This window comes from Bombyx mandarina, chromosome 02 (assembly GCF_030267445.1).
Source record: "Bombyx mandarina strain Sakado chromosome 02, ASM3026744v2".
In the NCBI taxonomy this organism is placed as follows: domain Eukaryota; kingdom Metazoa; phylum Arthropoda; class Insecta; order Lepidoptera; family Bombycidae; genus Bombyx; species Bombyx mandarina.
The window spans coordinates 5,628,641-5,646,399 of record NC_143209.1 but is presented as its reverse complement, the minus strand read 5'-3'; the positions used below and the strand labels follow the sequence as shown (position 1 = coordinate 5,646,399).

Genomic DNA, 17,759 nt, shown 5'->3' with positions numbered 1-17,759 from the left:
ATTAGTATAGATTAGTATAGATTAAATACTCTACCAGCGGTTTTATTTAAATGAACAAAAGATCAGGGGGAGTTTTTTATAAGTCAAAAAGGCGGTGGATTGGCCCAACGATCGGCGGGTTGGGTCCAACATAAGACCGTACAACCCAGGTAGATCAGCGTGCATATTTCTGCCGCGTAGTAGTCATGCCTTCCGATCTGAAGAGTGCGACGGCTGCTATACCATACAATTGAGACTTCGATCGCGGTCATCGTTCTCGTCGAACCCGTCGCTTGCGACGAAGGGCTCGGCAAGTAAACTAACTCACAGACACAGCCTACTGAGTTTCTCGCCGGATCTTCTCAGTGGGTCGCGTTTCCGATCCGGTGGTAGATTCTGCGAAGCACTGCTCTTGTTCGGGTCAGTGTTGGTAACTTCACCAGGTTTGAGACCTTTGAGCTCACCTACTGGATCGGTAACGCTGATATAGCCTTGCAAGGTTAGCAGGCTAGGCAGGAAAAAAAAAGACTTCGATCTTCAGTGGTTACTGGAGCTTGTTAAGTATACTCGGAGTGACTGCATGTCTGGCTGCAGTGTTGACCACAATCGCCCCTCTTATCTCCCGCCCCAACCAGGCATAGCTGAAATAACCCTACTATTAGCGAATAGCTAGGAAAAAAATCTCTTGCGGACTCTATCTCGAACATTTCAGAGAGACCGCATCGGATTCGTTTAGTTGCAAGCTACGGCAGTCCCTCGTACTTCGCGAGTTTTTTTGGTGTATAGATGCGTACGAGTCTGGTGTTAAGTGGTGACTGCAGCCTAAAAACATCATAACGTGAATCCACCACTCTAAGAACTTGAAGTCGTCGTGGCCTAAACAATAAGACGTCCGGTGCATTCGTATGTAGCGATGCACCGGTGTTCGAATCCCGCAGGCGGGTACAAATTTTTCTGATGAAATACGTACTTAACAAATGTTCACGATTGACTTCCACGGTGAAGGAATAGCATCGTGTAATAAAAATCAAACCCGTAAAATTATAATTTGCGTAATTACTGGTAGTAGAACCTCTTGTGAGTCCGCACGGGTAGGTACCACCACCCCGCCTACTTGTGCCGTGAAGTAGTAATGCGTTTCGGTTTGAAGGGTGGGGCGGCCGTTGTAACTATACTTGAGACCTTAGAACTTATATCTCAAGGTGGGTGGCGAATTTACGTTGTAGATGTCTATGGGCTCCAGTAACCAGGTGGGCTGTCGGCTCGTCCATCCATCTAAGCAATAAAAAAACTGCCGTGGTAATTAAAATGAAAGGTTTATTACATAGGCGGCACTGAAAATTTCGGGAATTAACGAAGTGACTAATTGAGAAAAGTCGGGAGTTTAACAAGCCAATACTCTTGTGTTTCATAGATTACACAAAAGCTTTTGATTGTGTTCGGTGGGACTGTTTGTGGAGAATTCTGCGGGAAATGGGCGTACCTCAACATCTAGTATCATTGATCGCTAGCCTTTACCGGGATGGTGTGTCTATGGTTAGAGTGAATGACGTCATCTCGGGACCTTTTAAGCCGGAAAAAGGTGTGCGACAGGGGTGCATACTTTCTCCTATTCTTTTCAATGTGTATGGAGAATATGTAATGAGATAAGCCTTAGGGGAGTGGGAGGGGGGCATCTCAGTCGGTGGCATAAAAATTAGCAATCTGAGATATGCGGACGATACCACGCTTTTCGCGTCATCTGAGAAGGAGCTTGCTGACCTATTCCGTAGAGTGGAGTATGAGAGTAGTTTGGTGGGGCTCTCCGTTAATAAGTCCAAAACAAAGGTCATGATAGTGGACAGAACCAGTCAACTCTCAAGAACTGGAGAGCTATCAGATCTAGAATTCGTCAGCGAGTTCATATACCTCGGGTCCTTACTGACCGACCGCGGAGGCAGTGAGGGAGAGATAAGGAGGAGGACGCAGATGGCCAAAACAGCGATGACCAAGCTCAAACGAATATGGCAAAATCGCAAAGTCTCTAACGTCACGAAAATGAGACTCGTCCGAACCTTGGTTTTCTCAATCTTTCTGTACGGGGCAGAGTCCTGGACAATTAAGGCATTCGAGCGCAAGAAAATAAATGCATTTGAAATGTGGTGCTGGAGACGAATGCTCCGAATTCCGTGGACGGCCAATAGGACAAATAAATCTATCCTGGATCAGCTTCGCATCCGAGTCAGGCTCTCAACAATCTGTTACCAGAGGATCCTCAGCTACTTCGGTCATATTGCCCGCCGACAGTCAGATAACTTGGACAAAGTGATTGTGACGGGCAAAGTAGAAGGAAAGAGACCCCGCGGCCGATTACCTAGCCGTTGGTGTGATCAAGTAACCGCTCTAACTGGGTTGCCAGTCGCAACCGCCATTCGAGCAGCTGAGGACCGGACGAGATGGAAACAGCTCACGAGACAGGCAACGGTCAAGTTTCAGGGACACGACCTTCAGCAATGAAGAAAGCGACGAAGAAGAAGAAAGAACGAAGTGACACAACATTACTATTTAAAAATGTATTTATTGCTTTTCGAAGTATTCTCCGCGAAATTTGACACATTTTTCCATACGATGGAACCAATCATTGAAGCAACCATTCCATTCGGAAGTTGGGGTCTCCAAAATGGCCGTTTTGTAGGCGTCCACAGCTTCTTCAGGTGATGAAAATCTCTGTCCACGCAATTTATTATTTATTTTAGGGAAAGTATAGAAATCATTAGGGCTTAGGTTGGGGCTGTACGGCGGATGGTCTAATAATTCTATGTTTTCTTGCTCTAAAAACTCTTTTGTTCTGTGCGCGGTGTGAGAACTCGCATTGTCGTGATGGAGGATGATGCGGCGGTTGCAGTTCTCTTTACGGAGTTCAGAAACGACCTGTGGCAAACAAATGCTAGCATACCATTCTGCATTAACCGTTCTTTGTCCCTCAAGAGAAATAGTCGTAACATGGCCGGTTTTGGAGACAAACGTGGCCACCATTTTTTTTGCAACACTCCGTGAACGAACAATTTTTGTTGGCTTTAACTCATTTTCGAACACCCAAACTCGTGACTGGTTTTTTGTTTCGGGTTCGTACGCGTATATCCAGGATTCGTCACCTGATAAATGTTGTATACAGCATTTGAGGATCCTGCGTGGAATCTTTCGAAAGTTCTGACGCACCAAGTATCGCGAGCCGCTTTTTGCTCTTCACAGAGCGAATGCGGTATCCATCGGGAAAACAACTTTTTTACACCTAATTGTTCATGCAAGATTATTTGTATTTGACTCATGCCAATGTCTAAAGTTGCCTGAATTTCGCGGTATGACACATGTCGATCTTCCTCAATCAGCTTACGCACAGCATCAACGTTTTCTTGGGTGACTGCAGTTTTTGGACGACCTTGACGGGGATCATCACTGAGCTTGACACGTCCACGTTGAAACTCAGCAAACCAGCGATAAATTGTGGTTTGGATGGGGCTTCATCACCAAATGCAGAAATCATCCGGTCAACACACTGTTTTTGTGTTAAACCACTTCGAAAGTCATAATAAATCATCGCTCTTGAATTTTCTCGAGTCAATTCCATTTTCTCAACGACTAAACAGGTTTGACAAAACCTCGTGACAAGACCGAGAATCATTTTTTAAATAAATAAATGGTATTCGATTTTTAAAACCAAGGAGTTTTCAATTAAATAGATTTTAATATGACAGGAACAGTGGAAATATTCCATTCCCGATACTTTTAGTGCAGCCCTCGTATTACAAATAAATACACTGGGGGCGCAATTAAAATTTTCACATCGCAAAAGGGTATTTAAATGGAAAATGAGAAAAAAGAACACTTCCGACATAGTGTTGCGCCAACGGACTCGGCGCTCGATAGAAAATTGTTAGCGGTCTATTGTTGGTCGCTTGAATCAGCGGGACAGGGTTGGGATTAAATCCGAATTGTCGATGTTTGGATTGTTAAATTAACATAAGAGAATAAAGCTATGTTTACATGAATCCTCATTGCGACAATTTCATGTTTGCCTTAATGTTTATAATTTAATTTTAAGGTTATATTAGCTTTCAGTGGATTCAACGACCGCTGATGACGTCATAGTGCAAGAATTACATGCAAATATTTTGTTTGTATTAATTATTATAAATATTGACAAATTATGATGTTTTTTTTTTAATTAATAGAGCAAATTGGGAACAATTCTTTTTGTAAAAAAAATATAAAAAAGGGGATATTTTAGGTTTTATAGCAAAATTAATTTTTTTAATATTTTTTTAAATTAATTAAAAATTAACTAATACTGATAAACGTGGAGCAATTACGGATTCTAATAGAGCATTTAAAGAGCAATTCATTGGCACATCGCTTAATTTAAAAAAAAAATTCGACGCTAACTTCCTTCGGGCCGAATAATACAGTACTGTAACAAAATGTATTTTGACGAGAAGATGTATTTTGACGGATTTTGACGAAAAAACGTCTTAGAAATAAATGAACATCAGCTGCACGCACGAAAATGTGTCACGTTTCGTCTGAGCCTCAGCGTGCAAGCGAGAGTGCGGAACAACTGACAGAGAGGCACGATCGGCCCAGGCGTTGACTTGTGACACATTTTTCTCGCTTCGCGCGTGACGTCAAACGTGCTTAGTGCGAGTTTTTTAACGTTCTCGATCTCGTAAGAGTTAACTCAAATTTGTATGCAGTTAGAACAGCTGGAACAGCTGGAGCCTTTCGAACTCTTTAATTTTAGAATTTTCATTTATTTTAGAGTATTTGACGTCATTATAAAACATATATTTAAAGCCCTTAATTAATATTTTAAATTAATATTTTAAAGTATTAGTATGCTATGCAAAACTGGACTACTTTCTTCATTGAATGAAAGACAAGTGAGTGTATTCGTCTAAAAACAATATTTATTTAAAACTCAAGAGCGTTTGAATGGTTTTATATACTAAAGGTAATTTTCTTTACATGTCTCTTGTTTTTATTTTTGCAAAATACAATTTTATCGATAATGTTTTCATCTAGCTACAACAAGTGAGTGAATCCGTCTAAAAAACTATTTATTTAAAACTAAATAGTATTATCGACCAGAAGTGAGGTAGTTAGCAAAAAGAAATAAATAACACAGAACTGGCCTAATTATATTTCACTGAATTAACAAAACTTCTAACTAAATGATTTCAATTTACTATTAACGAAAACTGTTAAAATTACACAAGTCCCAAACATGTTTCAACAAGAACCGCACACACGAACGCCACGCACAAAAAAGAGATAGTTTTCTTTACATGTGTTTTGTTATTTTTTTCAAAATACAATTTTATCGATAATGTTTTGATTGAGCTTCAAACAAGTGAGTGTATTCGTCTAAAAACAATATTTATTTAAAACTCAAGAGCGTTTGAATGGTTTTATATACTAAAGGTAATTTTCTTTACATGTCTCTTGTTTTTATTTTTGCAAAATACAATTTTATCGATAATGTTTTCATCTAGCTACAACAAGTGAGTGAATCCGTCTAAAAAACTATTTATTTAAAACTAAATAGAGTTTGAAAGGTTTTAAATACTAAAGGTAGTTTTCTTGACATGTCTTTTGTTATTTTTTCAAAATATAATTTTATCGATAATGGTTTCATGGAGCTTCAAACACACCTGTTTGTTATTGAATTGGTGAATGAATTCGACTAAAAACAATCATTATTTAAAACTAAAGAGTTAGAGAAGTTTTAAATCCTAAAGGTAGTTTTCTTTACATGTCTTTTGTTATTTTTATTTTTTCAAAATACAATTTTATCGATAATGTTTTCATCGAGGTACCTACAACCGTCGCCGCGTCGGGGTCGACCTGTTGATGCGGCTTTCTAATCTCGCGCGGTTTATTGAGAGAGAACACGGGAAAATATATGCGTAATTGGAAATATGTGCCTCTTTGCCTCTCTCCCGCGAACATTAAAATAGATCGAAGGAAAACTTGCCTTCGAAATAGACATCTAATTGAGTCGTCTATTATCAAAGGTGGCAATCTGTGCATTTGGACAAAAGATTTTTATTGATATGTCAATACAGATTGATTTGAATATAATCGTCTCCTTCAAAGAATACGGTTCAAAACCTGCATTAAATAAAGGTTAATAGTTAACCTGTTATTTATCTAAGATGTCGTTCCGAAAAGTTTTGTGACTGCCAATGGAATACAAAGTCAATAATTCGTTTTTCTGGTTTACCAATCATTGTCCAAAAGTCAGATTGCCGGCTTTGATAATAGTCGACTCAATTATTCGCGTGAATCTTTTTAAATAGAGTCCGTATCGTTTTTTATTGCTTTGATGGGTGCACGAACTCACGGCCCACCTGATTTCAAGTTATCTTGAGATATATTACTGGTGGTAGGACCTCTTGTGAGTCCGCACGGGTAGGTACCACCGCCCCGCCTATTTCTGCCGTGAAGCAGTAATGCGTTTCGGTTTGAAGGGTGGGGCAGCCGTTGTAACTATACTTGAGATCTTAGAACTTATATCTCAAGGTGTGTGGCGCATTTACGCTGTAGATGTCTATGGGCTCCAGTAACCACTTAACACCAGGTGGGCTGTGAGCTCGTCCACACATCTAAGCAATAAAAAAAATATATATATATATAGGTATATATAAGCTCTAACATCTCAGTATAGTTACAACGGCTGCCCCACCCTTCAAACCGAAACGTATTACTGCTTCACGACAGAAATAGGCAGGGTAGTGGACCCGTGCGAACTTACAACACATCCTACCACCAGTAATAAGATATGATGTTTACGGGAAAGCGTGGATTGAATAAACAAAGGGGTTTTTTTTGTATTTTCAAAGCTTTTCGCGTGACGTGGGACGATTAAAACAGCTTTCACGGCTTAAGCTCGAATTTTTATTGTCAGTACTTTAGTGTCAGTTGGTTTTGATACTTTTAAATTTTCGTGATCACGGATGACTGTAATTAAAGCCAGATTTTTTTGTTACGGATTGATTACCTATGTAATTACTAGATCCAATGAAAGAGTGGGATAACGAGTGGATAACATACATCTTTTATACCCTTGCCTATTCACTGGTAGCCTAAGAACTATTCCAGTTTTGTGCATATAAGTAGTCGAGCTCACGAGCTGAACCTAAGAGAATTCGGTAACACCAGCCCTAGCAAGAGCAGTGCTTCGCTGAATCTACTAATCACTGAAAAGATCCGGCAAGAAACTCAGGGTTAGTTCCCTTGTCGAACTCTTCGTCGTAATATACAATACAAATGAGATTTAGACCTCACGTCTCAAGGTTTGTGTGTGTTTTTTATTGCCTTTGCAGACAGACGAGCTTACAGCCCATCTGATGGTAAGTCTAAGGCAATATCAAGGGGACGACCAAGCCGCTGCCCAACATTGAGTGCTCTCCGAAAGCCTCGTTTGAAGAGGGACATGTCATAGTGCTCGGGAAACATCGTGGAAGGGAGCTCATTCCAAAATCTGGATGATACGTGGCATAAAAGGTCTTTGGAAACGCACTGTCGATGAACGCAGCGTTTCCAGATAATATGGATGAACTCTGCTCCGGTGGCGGGAGGTGCGATGGTCAAATGGCGGGATGTGGCGGCGTTCGCGTTGTGACTTCTCTGATCTCGGACAACCTCGTAACATAAGAACACTAGCGGGTCATCGTGAACTGGTTCACTCAATTACGCAATAGAAAGACTCAACAAACAAACTCATTCCAGAATCTAATCCGATATGTTTTAACGAAACTTGGATGCACATGTATTGGAGTGATGTAGGCAAAATAAAAGAGAACTCGACGTTCAAGTCGTCTTCTTCTTTTTCTTCCAGTGCCTCTTCAATCCTGAAGGTTGGCCGTTAGCTTTCTGTATTCCTTTCTGTCAGCAGCCAGCCGGAACAGCTGTTCGTTCCATGAAGCTAACTATGTATATATATTATGTATCAAGTCGTCAATTCGGGTAATTCTATCATAATTTAGTGTGTGCAGTTACAAATAAAAGGTTAGGCGAGCTGCACACTGCACACGTAGCGATTAATAAAATAAATAATTGTTTAAAAAATCTAACAAATTCGCTTTTATAGAAAATCCAACTAAAAAATGGAAAATAAATATTAATAAATTTGAATTAAAAATAGTGTAAGAAAAAATGATTTTATTGTAAAAAAGCGTGCTGTGCTTTGCGGGATATTATCAAAATAACCCTTCTACTCATATCTGTTCATAAAATATTTATTACTACTGACTACTGTACATATATGTATATGTATTTCACTGGAATGGTACACTGCGCGTAGTTCGTTTCCAAATGATTCTTGTCCACCTGATGGTTGTCTGGAAGAGATCGCTCTTAGCGATAAGAACGCCAATTGTACTTTTTTGTGTTTAATGTATCGCACTGTTTATTTGTTTTTTGGTGTACAATATCTGTACAATACTCTCTCTCTCTCTCTCTACTGATACCATGCACCCCACGCTTCAAATTTATTAAATTTTTTGTTTATATTTTTAGTTGGATTTTCAATAAAAGCGTATTTTGTTAATTTTTTTAAACTATCAATTTTTCATTTTTTAGTTAAATTTCAATTCTTTCAATATATTTTTTAACTATTTAAGTGTCATCGGTCCTTAATAAGTATGCCAAATTTTTAGTTAATCCCACGTTTTGAAGGGGGTCAAAATCATGTTCAAAGATTCCGTTACTTACATACTAACATATCTATCTATCTATCTCTTAGGTTTATGGCGTTTCCTTTTAGATTTCGCCAATGTCAAGTGTATTTAATACTCTGCTTTCTATAGCGGGCTTCGTGAATGAGCAAGGTCACAGATATTCACTAAGAATTAAGTGAGTAGCTAAGAATGTTTGATGACAGGATCTCTGTTGATTTACCTAAAACAAATAAGACGCACACAATATATATACAGGGGTTAGTTCGATAACAGACAGACAAACTACAGCCTAATATTATTATGGTTAATGAATGAACTAAGAATATAAACGAAAGGGGAGTTGACAAGGGAAAGAAGAGATTTGAGATCAATGGGGCGAGGAATATCAGGAGGAAGGAGATCATAGAGGGAGGAAGATAGACGAGGACAACTGAAAAACATGTGATTTGGAGAGCCTTCGTCAAGACCACATTCACAAATAGAACTATCCCTGATATGAAGTTTAGCCAGATGGACGGGGGTACACGTATGGCCTAGCCTTAATCTACAGATCGTACTTGTAACGCGTTTATGTAAATCTTTGAAGTTGCAGAACCAAGGTCGGGGAGGAATAAAGCCTTGAATATCAGCGTAGTGTTTACCTTTAGAAAAACTAGTCTTTTGCCAACAAGAATTCCAAGAAGAAAGCAATCGTTGTTTAGCTATTGGGAGTAAATCATTAGAATAAACTCTGTAATGATCCATACAGCCAGTTGTTGTGGCGTCTTTGGCATAAAGATCTGCAGTTTCATTACCTAAAATGCCACTGTGGCCAGGCAGCCAAGCAAGGACAACTTCAATGTTTTTAGAATGGCAGCTGAAAAGTAAATTTTTAATTTTTAGTATGTAAGGAAATTTAGATTTTGATTTAAATTGGTTAGCAACGATAGCCTGTAAACAACTCTTAGAATCAGTAAGAATGACAGATTTATTTAGATTATGGGACTCAATGAATGATAATGCTTCCAGAATAGCTATGGACTCACCAGAGAAGACTGAAGCTTGAGGGGGGCATTTAAAATTGAGAATCACATTGTATTTGGGAATCCAGACAGCGGAGCCAACACAACCCTGGTCTGACAACTTAGAAGCATCAGTGTAAATGATGAGCCAATCGGACCAATGCTTGGCAATGTATCTATTTAACTGGGAATTTGCAGAATGACATTTTTTTTCTATGCCGAGATCTAAAAGAACTTGAGGCTGAAAGATAAGAGCCTTAAAAGAGATGTCGAAAAGAGGAAATTTTTGATACTGAAATACAGGACAAGGAAGGCGGAGATAGCTGACAAAACTATTGAAAAGGCAGGGATAATCCTTGTGGTACCAATATTTATTAGAAGAGATATAATCAGAAAGGATATGGAGTTTAGAGATAAGAGGATGATAAGGAGATTGAATGACTTTAAAAAGGAACCGGTCAGATAAGTATTGTCTTCTAAGGAATAAGGGAGCATCGCCGCATTCTACCTGAAGAGCATTAATAGGTGACGATTTCATAGCTCCACAGATTATTCTCAGACATTTAGATTGAAGTTTGTCAAGGGAACTCATAGCAGATTTGTTACAAGGGTCAAGAAGGAAAGTGCCATAGTCTAAATGACTACGTACTAAGGCGTTATACATAAGTTTTTGAGTATAGGGGTGACAGCCCCACCAGACACCAGACAAGGAACGCAGAATGTTAATATTTTTCTCACATTTTTTAACAATATGATTAATATGATGGACACCAGTCAATCTAGAATCTAATACAACACCAAGAAATTTCACATTGTCTACAACCGAAAAATTTTGTTGATCGTAAGATATTGAAACGTTGGGACAAGATCTGGACCGAGAGAAAACAACCACTTTGCTTTTAGGAATAGATAGGGACAGACCGTGGTCTGAGAGCCAGTCTTGGAGATGGCCTATGCCTGAATTTAGGCGAGAAGAGGCCTCATCAATATTCTTAGAAGAAACGTAGAGTGCGAGATCATCAGCATATTGTAGAACTTGACAAAAGGAATTAACCGAAAGCTCTAAATCGTACGTATAAATACTGTAAAGTAACGGGCTGAGGACTGACCCTTGGGGGAGCCCCTTCCACAGCTGTCTGGGAGAGGAAGAATAATTTAGAGCACGAATATATACGAATCTAGGAGACAGGAGATTAAAAATTATGTTTACAATCTTCACAGGAATACTCAGCTGGAGCATTTTCTGCCTGAGCACTGGAAGAAGAACATTGTCATACGCAGATGACACGTCCAGAAAAACACCTACCAAAGACTCATTTTTAGAGAAGGAAATACGAACGTCTGTTACAAATATGCTTAAACTATCCATAGTGCTAAAACCTTTTCGGAATCCAAACTGAGATTTAGCTAATATGTTCCTATTTTCTACAATCCATTCCAAACGGTTCTTGATTAAATGTTCCAATATCTTAGCCATTGTACAGGACAAAGCGATTGGCCGATAGCTAGAAGGGTCAGAGCTGGGCTTTCCAGGTTTTAAAATAGGGATGATAATTTGAGTCCTCCATTCGTCAGGTGGAGTTCCAGATAAAAATATATTATTAAGAATGGAAAGGAATACCTGTTTTACAGAGTTACTGCTTTTGGAAATAAACGAGTATGGAATCCCGTCAATTCCTGGGGATGAATCACTTAAACACTCCAAGACAGCTGAAAGTTCTTCCCAAGAAAAAGGAGATTCAAAATCATCAGTAGGGTTACAGGGTAAAGTGGAGGGAAAAGTTTCTTCCAAGCAAGGTACAGAAGGAGGGGCTAACCTACAGGAAAAATGTTCAACCCAGTCAGAAGAATCGTTAGATGAGATGACAAGAGCAGGAACAGAGCAGCGATATCGTCTCATATTCTTCCAGACTTTAGAAGGTGGAGTAATAGGAGAGAGCTCCTCGCAAAAACGCAACCAACCAGATCTTTTCTTTTCTGATAAAAGTCTTACAGTCTTGGCTGCAATTCTCTGGTAAGAGATGAAATTTTCCGAGCTCATAGCAACCGAATAAGCATCCTCAGCCTCTGATCTGTTCTGACAAGCTTGAGTGCACTCTGAATCCCACCACGGGGGAGAAGGGATTTTACATCTAGCAGTGTTTTTGAGAGGTATAGAATTAGCAGCAGAAGAAAGAAGAGCGTTTCTGAAACATACGTAAGAAGAAAGGACATTGACAGGGTTAATCAAAGGAATATTCATTATTTCTTGATCTAAATGAGATCTGAATTGAGACCAATCAGCTCTGTGAATATTAAATTTTAAGAGAGGTGGAAGGGAAGCAGTAGGAATAGAATGAAGGGAATCAGGAATTGACAGAATGATAGTAAAGTGATCGCTACCGTGAGTGGAAGAAAGGACAGACCAGGAGAGGCTAGAAGCCAAGGAAGGAGAAGTTAAGGAAAGGTCCACAGCAGTCTTTGGATTCTGAGATGGAGGAACTCTGCGAGTAGGGGACCCGTCATTCAGTAAACACAAATCCAGTTCATCACAGAGATCAAGAAAAGGAAAAGAAATAGAATCACAGTAATAACAACCCCAAGATGTATGGTGAATATTAAAATCACCAAGGATAAGGATAGGTGGAGGAAGACTTATAATAATAGTTTTTAATTCAGAGAGAATAGCTAAGTTAGGTTCAGGGATGTAGATGGAGAGGAAAGAAATATTATTAACTCTAACAGCAACAGCAAAAATGCTATTACTGTGGGAAGGAAGGGAGATTTGTTTAAATATCACATTTCTAGATACTAAAATAGCAGAACCAGCATAACCATCTAACCTATCGTCCCGGAGACATGAGAAACCCGGGATCCTAAAGTTGGATCCGGGCTTAAGCCATGTCTCCTGGACAGCAAAGATAGAAGGATTGTGTTTATTAATAAGGGTGATGATATCATTCTTCTTGTGACGAATGCTGTGACAATTCCATTGAAGGAATTTGGGCATTTTTAATAATTTTATTAAGCTCAGTAAGTTTAGATACGACATTGTTCGGTAGTTCAAAGTCCCCAAAACGGGAAAATATATTTAAAATTGTAGAAAGTAAGAGTTCCAGGAGATTGTCATTGGGAGAAACATCATCTGAAGGATAGGCACTCCCATTAGGGAGACTAGGAGGGGGAGTACTAACAATAGCTTGATGAGCTTGTCTATTATAACCTGGACTGGATGCCGGAGCTGGAGGGGATTTTTGAGTACAGTAAGTGCGACGGTACGAGACTGAATTGGATATGGCTTGGATGTGGGGAGAAGATTGGGTTAGAGTTTGGAAAGATTGAGTGGGAAACGGGGGGGGAGGCGTACGAGAAATGTCTGCAAAAGATCTTCTGACTTGTGGAAACCTGACTGATGCTTCATTGTATGAAATATTTTCTTGTGACATCACCAGTTTGATAGATTTCTGTCTAGAATATTCAGGGCAAGATGTATCAATGGCTTTATGATTACCAGAGCAAAACAAACAGGTAGGTATAGGAGATAAACTATTACAGTCAATGCCAGAGTGAGATTTCGCACAGATAAAACAACGCGCATTTGACCGGCATTGCGTAGCAACATGTCCAAACCTGCAGCAATTATTACATTGTATTGTTGGTAATATATATGTCTGAACTGGGAGGGAATTGAAAAAGCAGTAAACTCTATCAGGAAGCTTTTGGCCAATAAATGTAAGAACAACTGTCGGAGTTGGAGTCCAAATAGGAGTGTTGTTTTCGGTTGATTTTTTATTGAGCCGTCGGGCTCTGATGACACGTCCAAAGCCATCAGGAACTTCAATGGAAGAAACTAATTCTTCTAAGGTCCACTCTATGGGAACGCCTCTTACAATACCCATGCGAGTCACATTATACGAAGGTATGATAGCATTATATTTAGCTGCAGCAAGACCTGGGTGATCTAGGAAAGAATTTGCGGCAACCGCAGTTTTAAATTGTACTGATACTCGGTTTCGGCCGATACGTTTAACGCCGTCTTTAGCAACGTCCTTGATATTATTGTGATGTAAAAAGTGACCAAATTTAATTGGGCGTAGTGTAACACTAGCCGAAGACTCGCAATCTTTGCTTACGTGGATCAAAAAAGGAGCAACATCCTGATCCAAATATCGTTTTCTGTTGCCGTCGTATTCTGGTAAGGTATACACAGATTGAACAGATCCGATTACTTGCGCTACTGTATTTTTCTTTGGTGGTAAAGAGGAATGATCAGAATTTGGAGGCGTTTGCCTTTTTCTAGAAGGATGGATTACCTCCGTGTCCATTGGGATTGATGAGTTAGTTGGGTCAAGGATATAACCTCCCCCGGGATCGGGGGGGTCAACGCCGTTCATAATTACACTATTTACACTAAACTACTATATTATAATACTTACAAATAAGACAACACACTTATATAAACACACAAAACTAATAATTAGCTAATCAACAGGTAATAGAACCCAATAAAGCACCCGAAAATTATTAAACAACCAAAACACTTGCTTCAAACACTCAACCCTTTCTCCTACTAACATACATACGTCTGAAGCTAATAAAAGCGTATTAAAAAGCATGCGTTCGCCATTGGCGATACAAAATCACAAACATTCAAATTTAGGAGTAAGCTTATTGAAATTTGGAGCGATGCGCCGAGAGAGCTTCGCCAATATAATTGAGTTGAGGGCACTCGTGAAGGACACTAGGCTCTGTGCTTTCAAGCTAATTGCGATGCAGATGCGTGGGGCATTAATTTATAGTCCATCATTCAAAATGTTATACATAAAAGCACTTTGATTGAATTAAAATAATGTAGGATTGGGACCGTGGCACATAAAATAAAAGCATTTCTTTTTTGCACTTTTGTTCTTTTCTTAAATCTTCTATATTATAATAATAATTAAGATATTTGACACCTTTTTATGATTCGTTCATTCAATCGTCTTTACCATCTTCCTTTTTCCTGTTATGTCTGTCTGTCATTCTCTTCTCTCGATCCATTAACGGTGCTTTTACGGTCACCATCTTCGTCGAACCCGTCGCTTGCGACGTAGGGCTCGACGAGTGAATTAACCCATAGACACAGGCCACTGAGTTTCTCGCCGGATCTTCTCAGTTGATCGCGTTTCCGATCCGGTGGTAGATTCTGCGAAGCACTGCTCGTGCTAGGGCCAGTGCTAGAAACACTCCGGTTTGAGCCCCGTGAGCTCACCGTCAAGGAGAAGATGAAATAGCCTCTCAAGGCTATCAGCATAGCTAGGGGAAAAAATCTCTTTTCCCTTTCTTACCTTTTTCTCTTACTCACATCTCATCGCTCCGTTCCACGCTATTTTCATACGTTCCGTTCTTACCGATCCTACAATAATAATTATAGATTTTTCTTCCGTACTTGAGCGTTAGAGAACAAGACCCACTAGGGTGTTAAGTACTTATCGGGGCTCATAGAGTTCACAACATAAATACGGCCACCTAACTTTGATACTTGCCTATGTCTTAATTGTACGGTAATTACGCAAATCTTTCTCGAATACGATTTTTATTACACGATGTTATTCCTTCACCTTGGAAGTCAATCGTGAGCATTTGTTTTTTTTTATTGCTTAGATGGGTGGATGAGCTCACAGCCCACCTGGTGTTAAGTGGTTACTGGAACCCATAGACATCTACAACGTAAATGCGCCACCCACCTTGAGATATAAGTTCTAAGGTCTCAAGTATAGTTACAACGGCTGCCCCACCCTTCAAACCGAAACGCATTGCTGCTTTACGGCAGAAATAGACAGGGTGGTGGTACCTACCGGCGCGGACTCACAAGAGGTCCTACCACCAGTAAAAATTTATTTTTTAATATAATTAATAATAATTAAATAGTTAATGCCTATATAATTTATTTGCTGAGTACGTATTTCATTAGAAAAATTGGTACCCGCCTGCGGGATTCGAACACTGTTGCATCGCTACATACGAATGCACCGGACGTCTTATCCTTTAGGCCATGACGACTTTAAAACCTGCCTAAAGCTTTCTCATACCGTATACAATGTGTTCATCAATCAGCTCTTATAGTTTACAACCAAACTTTTTTGACTAGAACTAGCTTTTATCTATCATTTCACGCCACCCATGTTTGCCCATAAATTTAATCCCATCAAATTTCGATCAAAAGCTCGACATAAGCTCGCAGGGGCCCTGACGCTTTGCGCTGACGATAACGCCACTTTTGTCGGCTGATAAAATGATTTTATTAGAAGAATCAGTTGACATTTCGGTATCAGCACGATTTAAAAGTGTAATCTTGTTTTAGATTCAACATTGGCTTTTCGAAATGGCGCTGCGACGATAGTTAAGTTGCTTTATCAAGAATAGCGGCCCGCTCCGGCTCCGCTCGGGTCTTTAACAAAAATTTCAACGATATTTAACGTTTTTTTATTTAAAAAAATAAAATAACACTTATTGGGGCATAACTGTAATAGTTAGACACATGCTGTCGCGACACTTTTTGTAAATAATAATGTGTTCTACAAAGTCGTAGTACATCATCTTATTCTATCATCGATAGCTTTCGCAGGGCACGCGATCTAAAGTATATTTTAGGTATTTTTTTAACACCTTGGGATACATTATTGGAGTTTTAATAAGGATCCTTAATTTTTTTCAAAAAAGATTATAGCCTATGTCACTCGGGAATAGTGTAGCTTCCAAACAGTGAAAGAATTTTTCAAATCGGTTTAGTAGTTTTGGACCCTATTCACTACACAAACAAACAAACAAATCTTTCCTCTTTATAATATTAGTATAGATTTACTAAATTTACAGAGACACTTGATTTTTCGGGCATAGAATCAAACGTCATGCGAAGTATCCGCGCTTGGGGTATCTGAGTCTTTATTTATTATATTTATTTATTTATTTACTATAATTAGAACCAAAAGCCAACTAACATAATATAATAATGTAACAAATAATAGAAACAAAAAGCCAATTAAAGATCCACATCATATAAACAATTTTTTATTTATTACGTAGATGGGTGGACTAGCTCACAGCCCACCTGGTGCTAAGTGATTACTAGAGCCAATAGACATCTACAACGTAAATGCACCACCCACCTTGAGATATAAGTTCTAAGGTCTCAAGTATAGTTACAACGGCTGCCCCGCCCTTCAAACCGAAACGCATTACTGCTTCACGGCAGAAACCTACCCGTGCGGACTCACAAGAGGTCCTACCACCAGTAATTACGCAAAATAAAAATTTGCGGGTTTGATTTTTATTACACGATGTTATTCCTTCACCGTGGAAGTCAATCGTGAGCATTTGTTGAGTACGTATTTCATTAGAAAAATTGGTACCCCGCCTGCGGGATTCGAACACCGGTGCATCGCTCAACACGAATGCACCGGACGTCTTCTTACCCTCTAGGCCACGACGACTTCAGGAAGACTTTAGAGATATTTAACAAAAACCATGGGAATAAATATATTTCAATTCATAAAAAAGCCCTTTAGTCCTGAGTCATTTTAACCGATCGGCTGTACATTTAAACATTACTAAATCTATTTTTTAATTACAGGCAAAATGCGACTAACACTTTCGGCCATTTTACTGTTCGCCGCCATTTTGTCATGCTCGGCGCAGGCGCAGTATCCTCGTCCCCGCCGCCCGGAGCGCTTCGACACCGCCGAACAGATATCCAACTATCTCAAAGAACTGCAGGAATACTATTCTGTTCATGGGAGGGGAAGGTACGACTATCTTATTTTTGCCTTTATCCTGGATTATTCTGTCTTCTGCGCGACATATAGGGATTAGTGGCCGTCTGACGTCACCCCGCTTCGGTGTGATCAGTGCAAGTTTTTTAACGTTCTCGATAGCGTAAAAGTTAACTCTGATTTGTATGGAGTTGGAACGTTTGCCTGCGTTTGCCGCTAGGGGCGCTGTTCCAACTGCATACAAATTGGAGTTAGTTTTTACGCTATCGAGAATATTAAAAACTCGCACTAAGCACTCAGACAGGAGGGTACTATCTTTATGCCTATACCTG

The 17,759-nt window shown here is 39.5% G+C and overlaps 2 protein-coding genes across 3 annotated transcripts in view; one reads left to right on the top strand and one right to left on the bottom strand.

The window, feature by feature from the left end:
- The window catches only part of NPF2 (neuropeptide F 2), a 35,775-nt gene that overhangs the window by 16,351 nt on the left and 1,665 nt on the right, over positions 1-17,759 (top strand). The window contains exon 2 of the mRNA XM_028177976.2: positions 17,289-17,460. Coding sequence (XP_028033777.1) covers positions 17,294-17,460 — 167 coding nt within the window. The 5' untranslated portion in view covers positions 17,289-17,293. The remainder of the gene's footprint in view (positions 1-17,288; positions 17,461-17,759) is intronic.
- On the bottom strand, positions 8,734-14,230 carry LOC149503413 (uncharacterized). 2 transcript variants are annotated; one of them, XM_089735712.1, is made up of 3 exons: positions 9,722-12,624; positions 9,338-9,552; positions 8,734-8,916 (listed from the first exon to the last, which is right to left on the bottom strand). In XM_089735712.1, exons 1-3 carry the CDS (start codon positions 9,748-9,750, stop codon positions 8,861-8,863), a joined length of 300 nt encoding a protein of 99 aa, XP_089591838.1. In that variant the 5' UTR covers positions 9,751-12,624; the 3' UTR covers positions 8,734-8,860. The 2 variants fall into 2 exon arrangements, 1 of the variants encoding a protein (XP_089591838.1); XR_016324767.1 differs by lacking the exon at positions 8,734-8,916 and having other exon boundaries at positions 9,017-9,552; positions 9,722-14,230.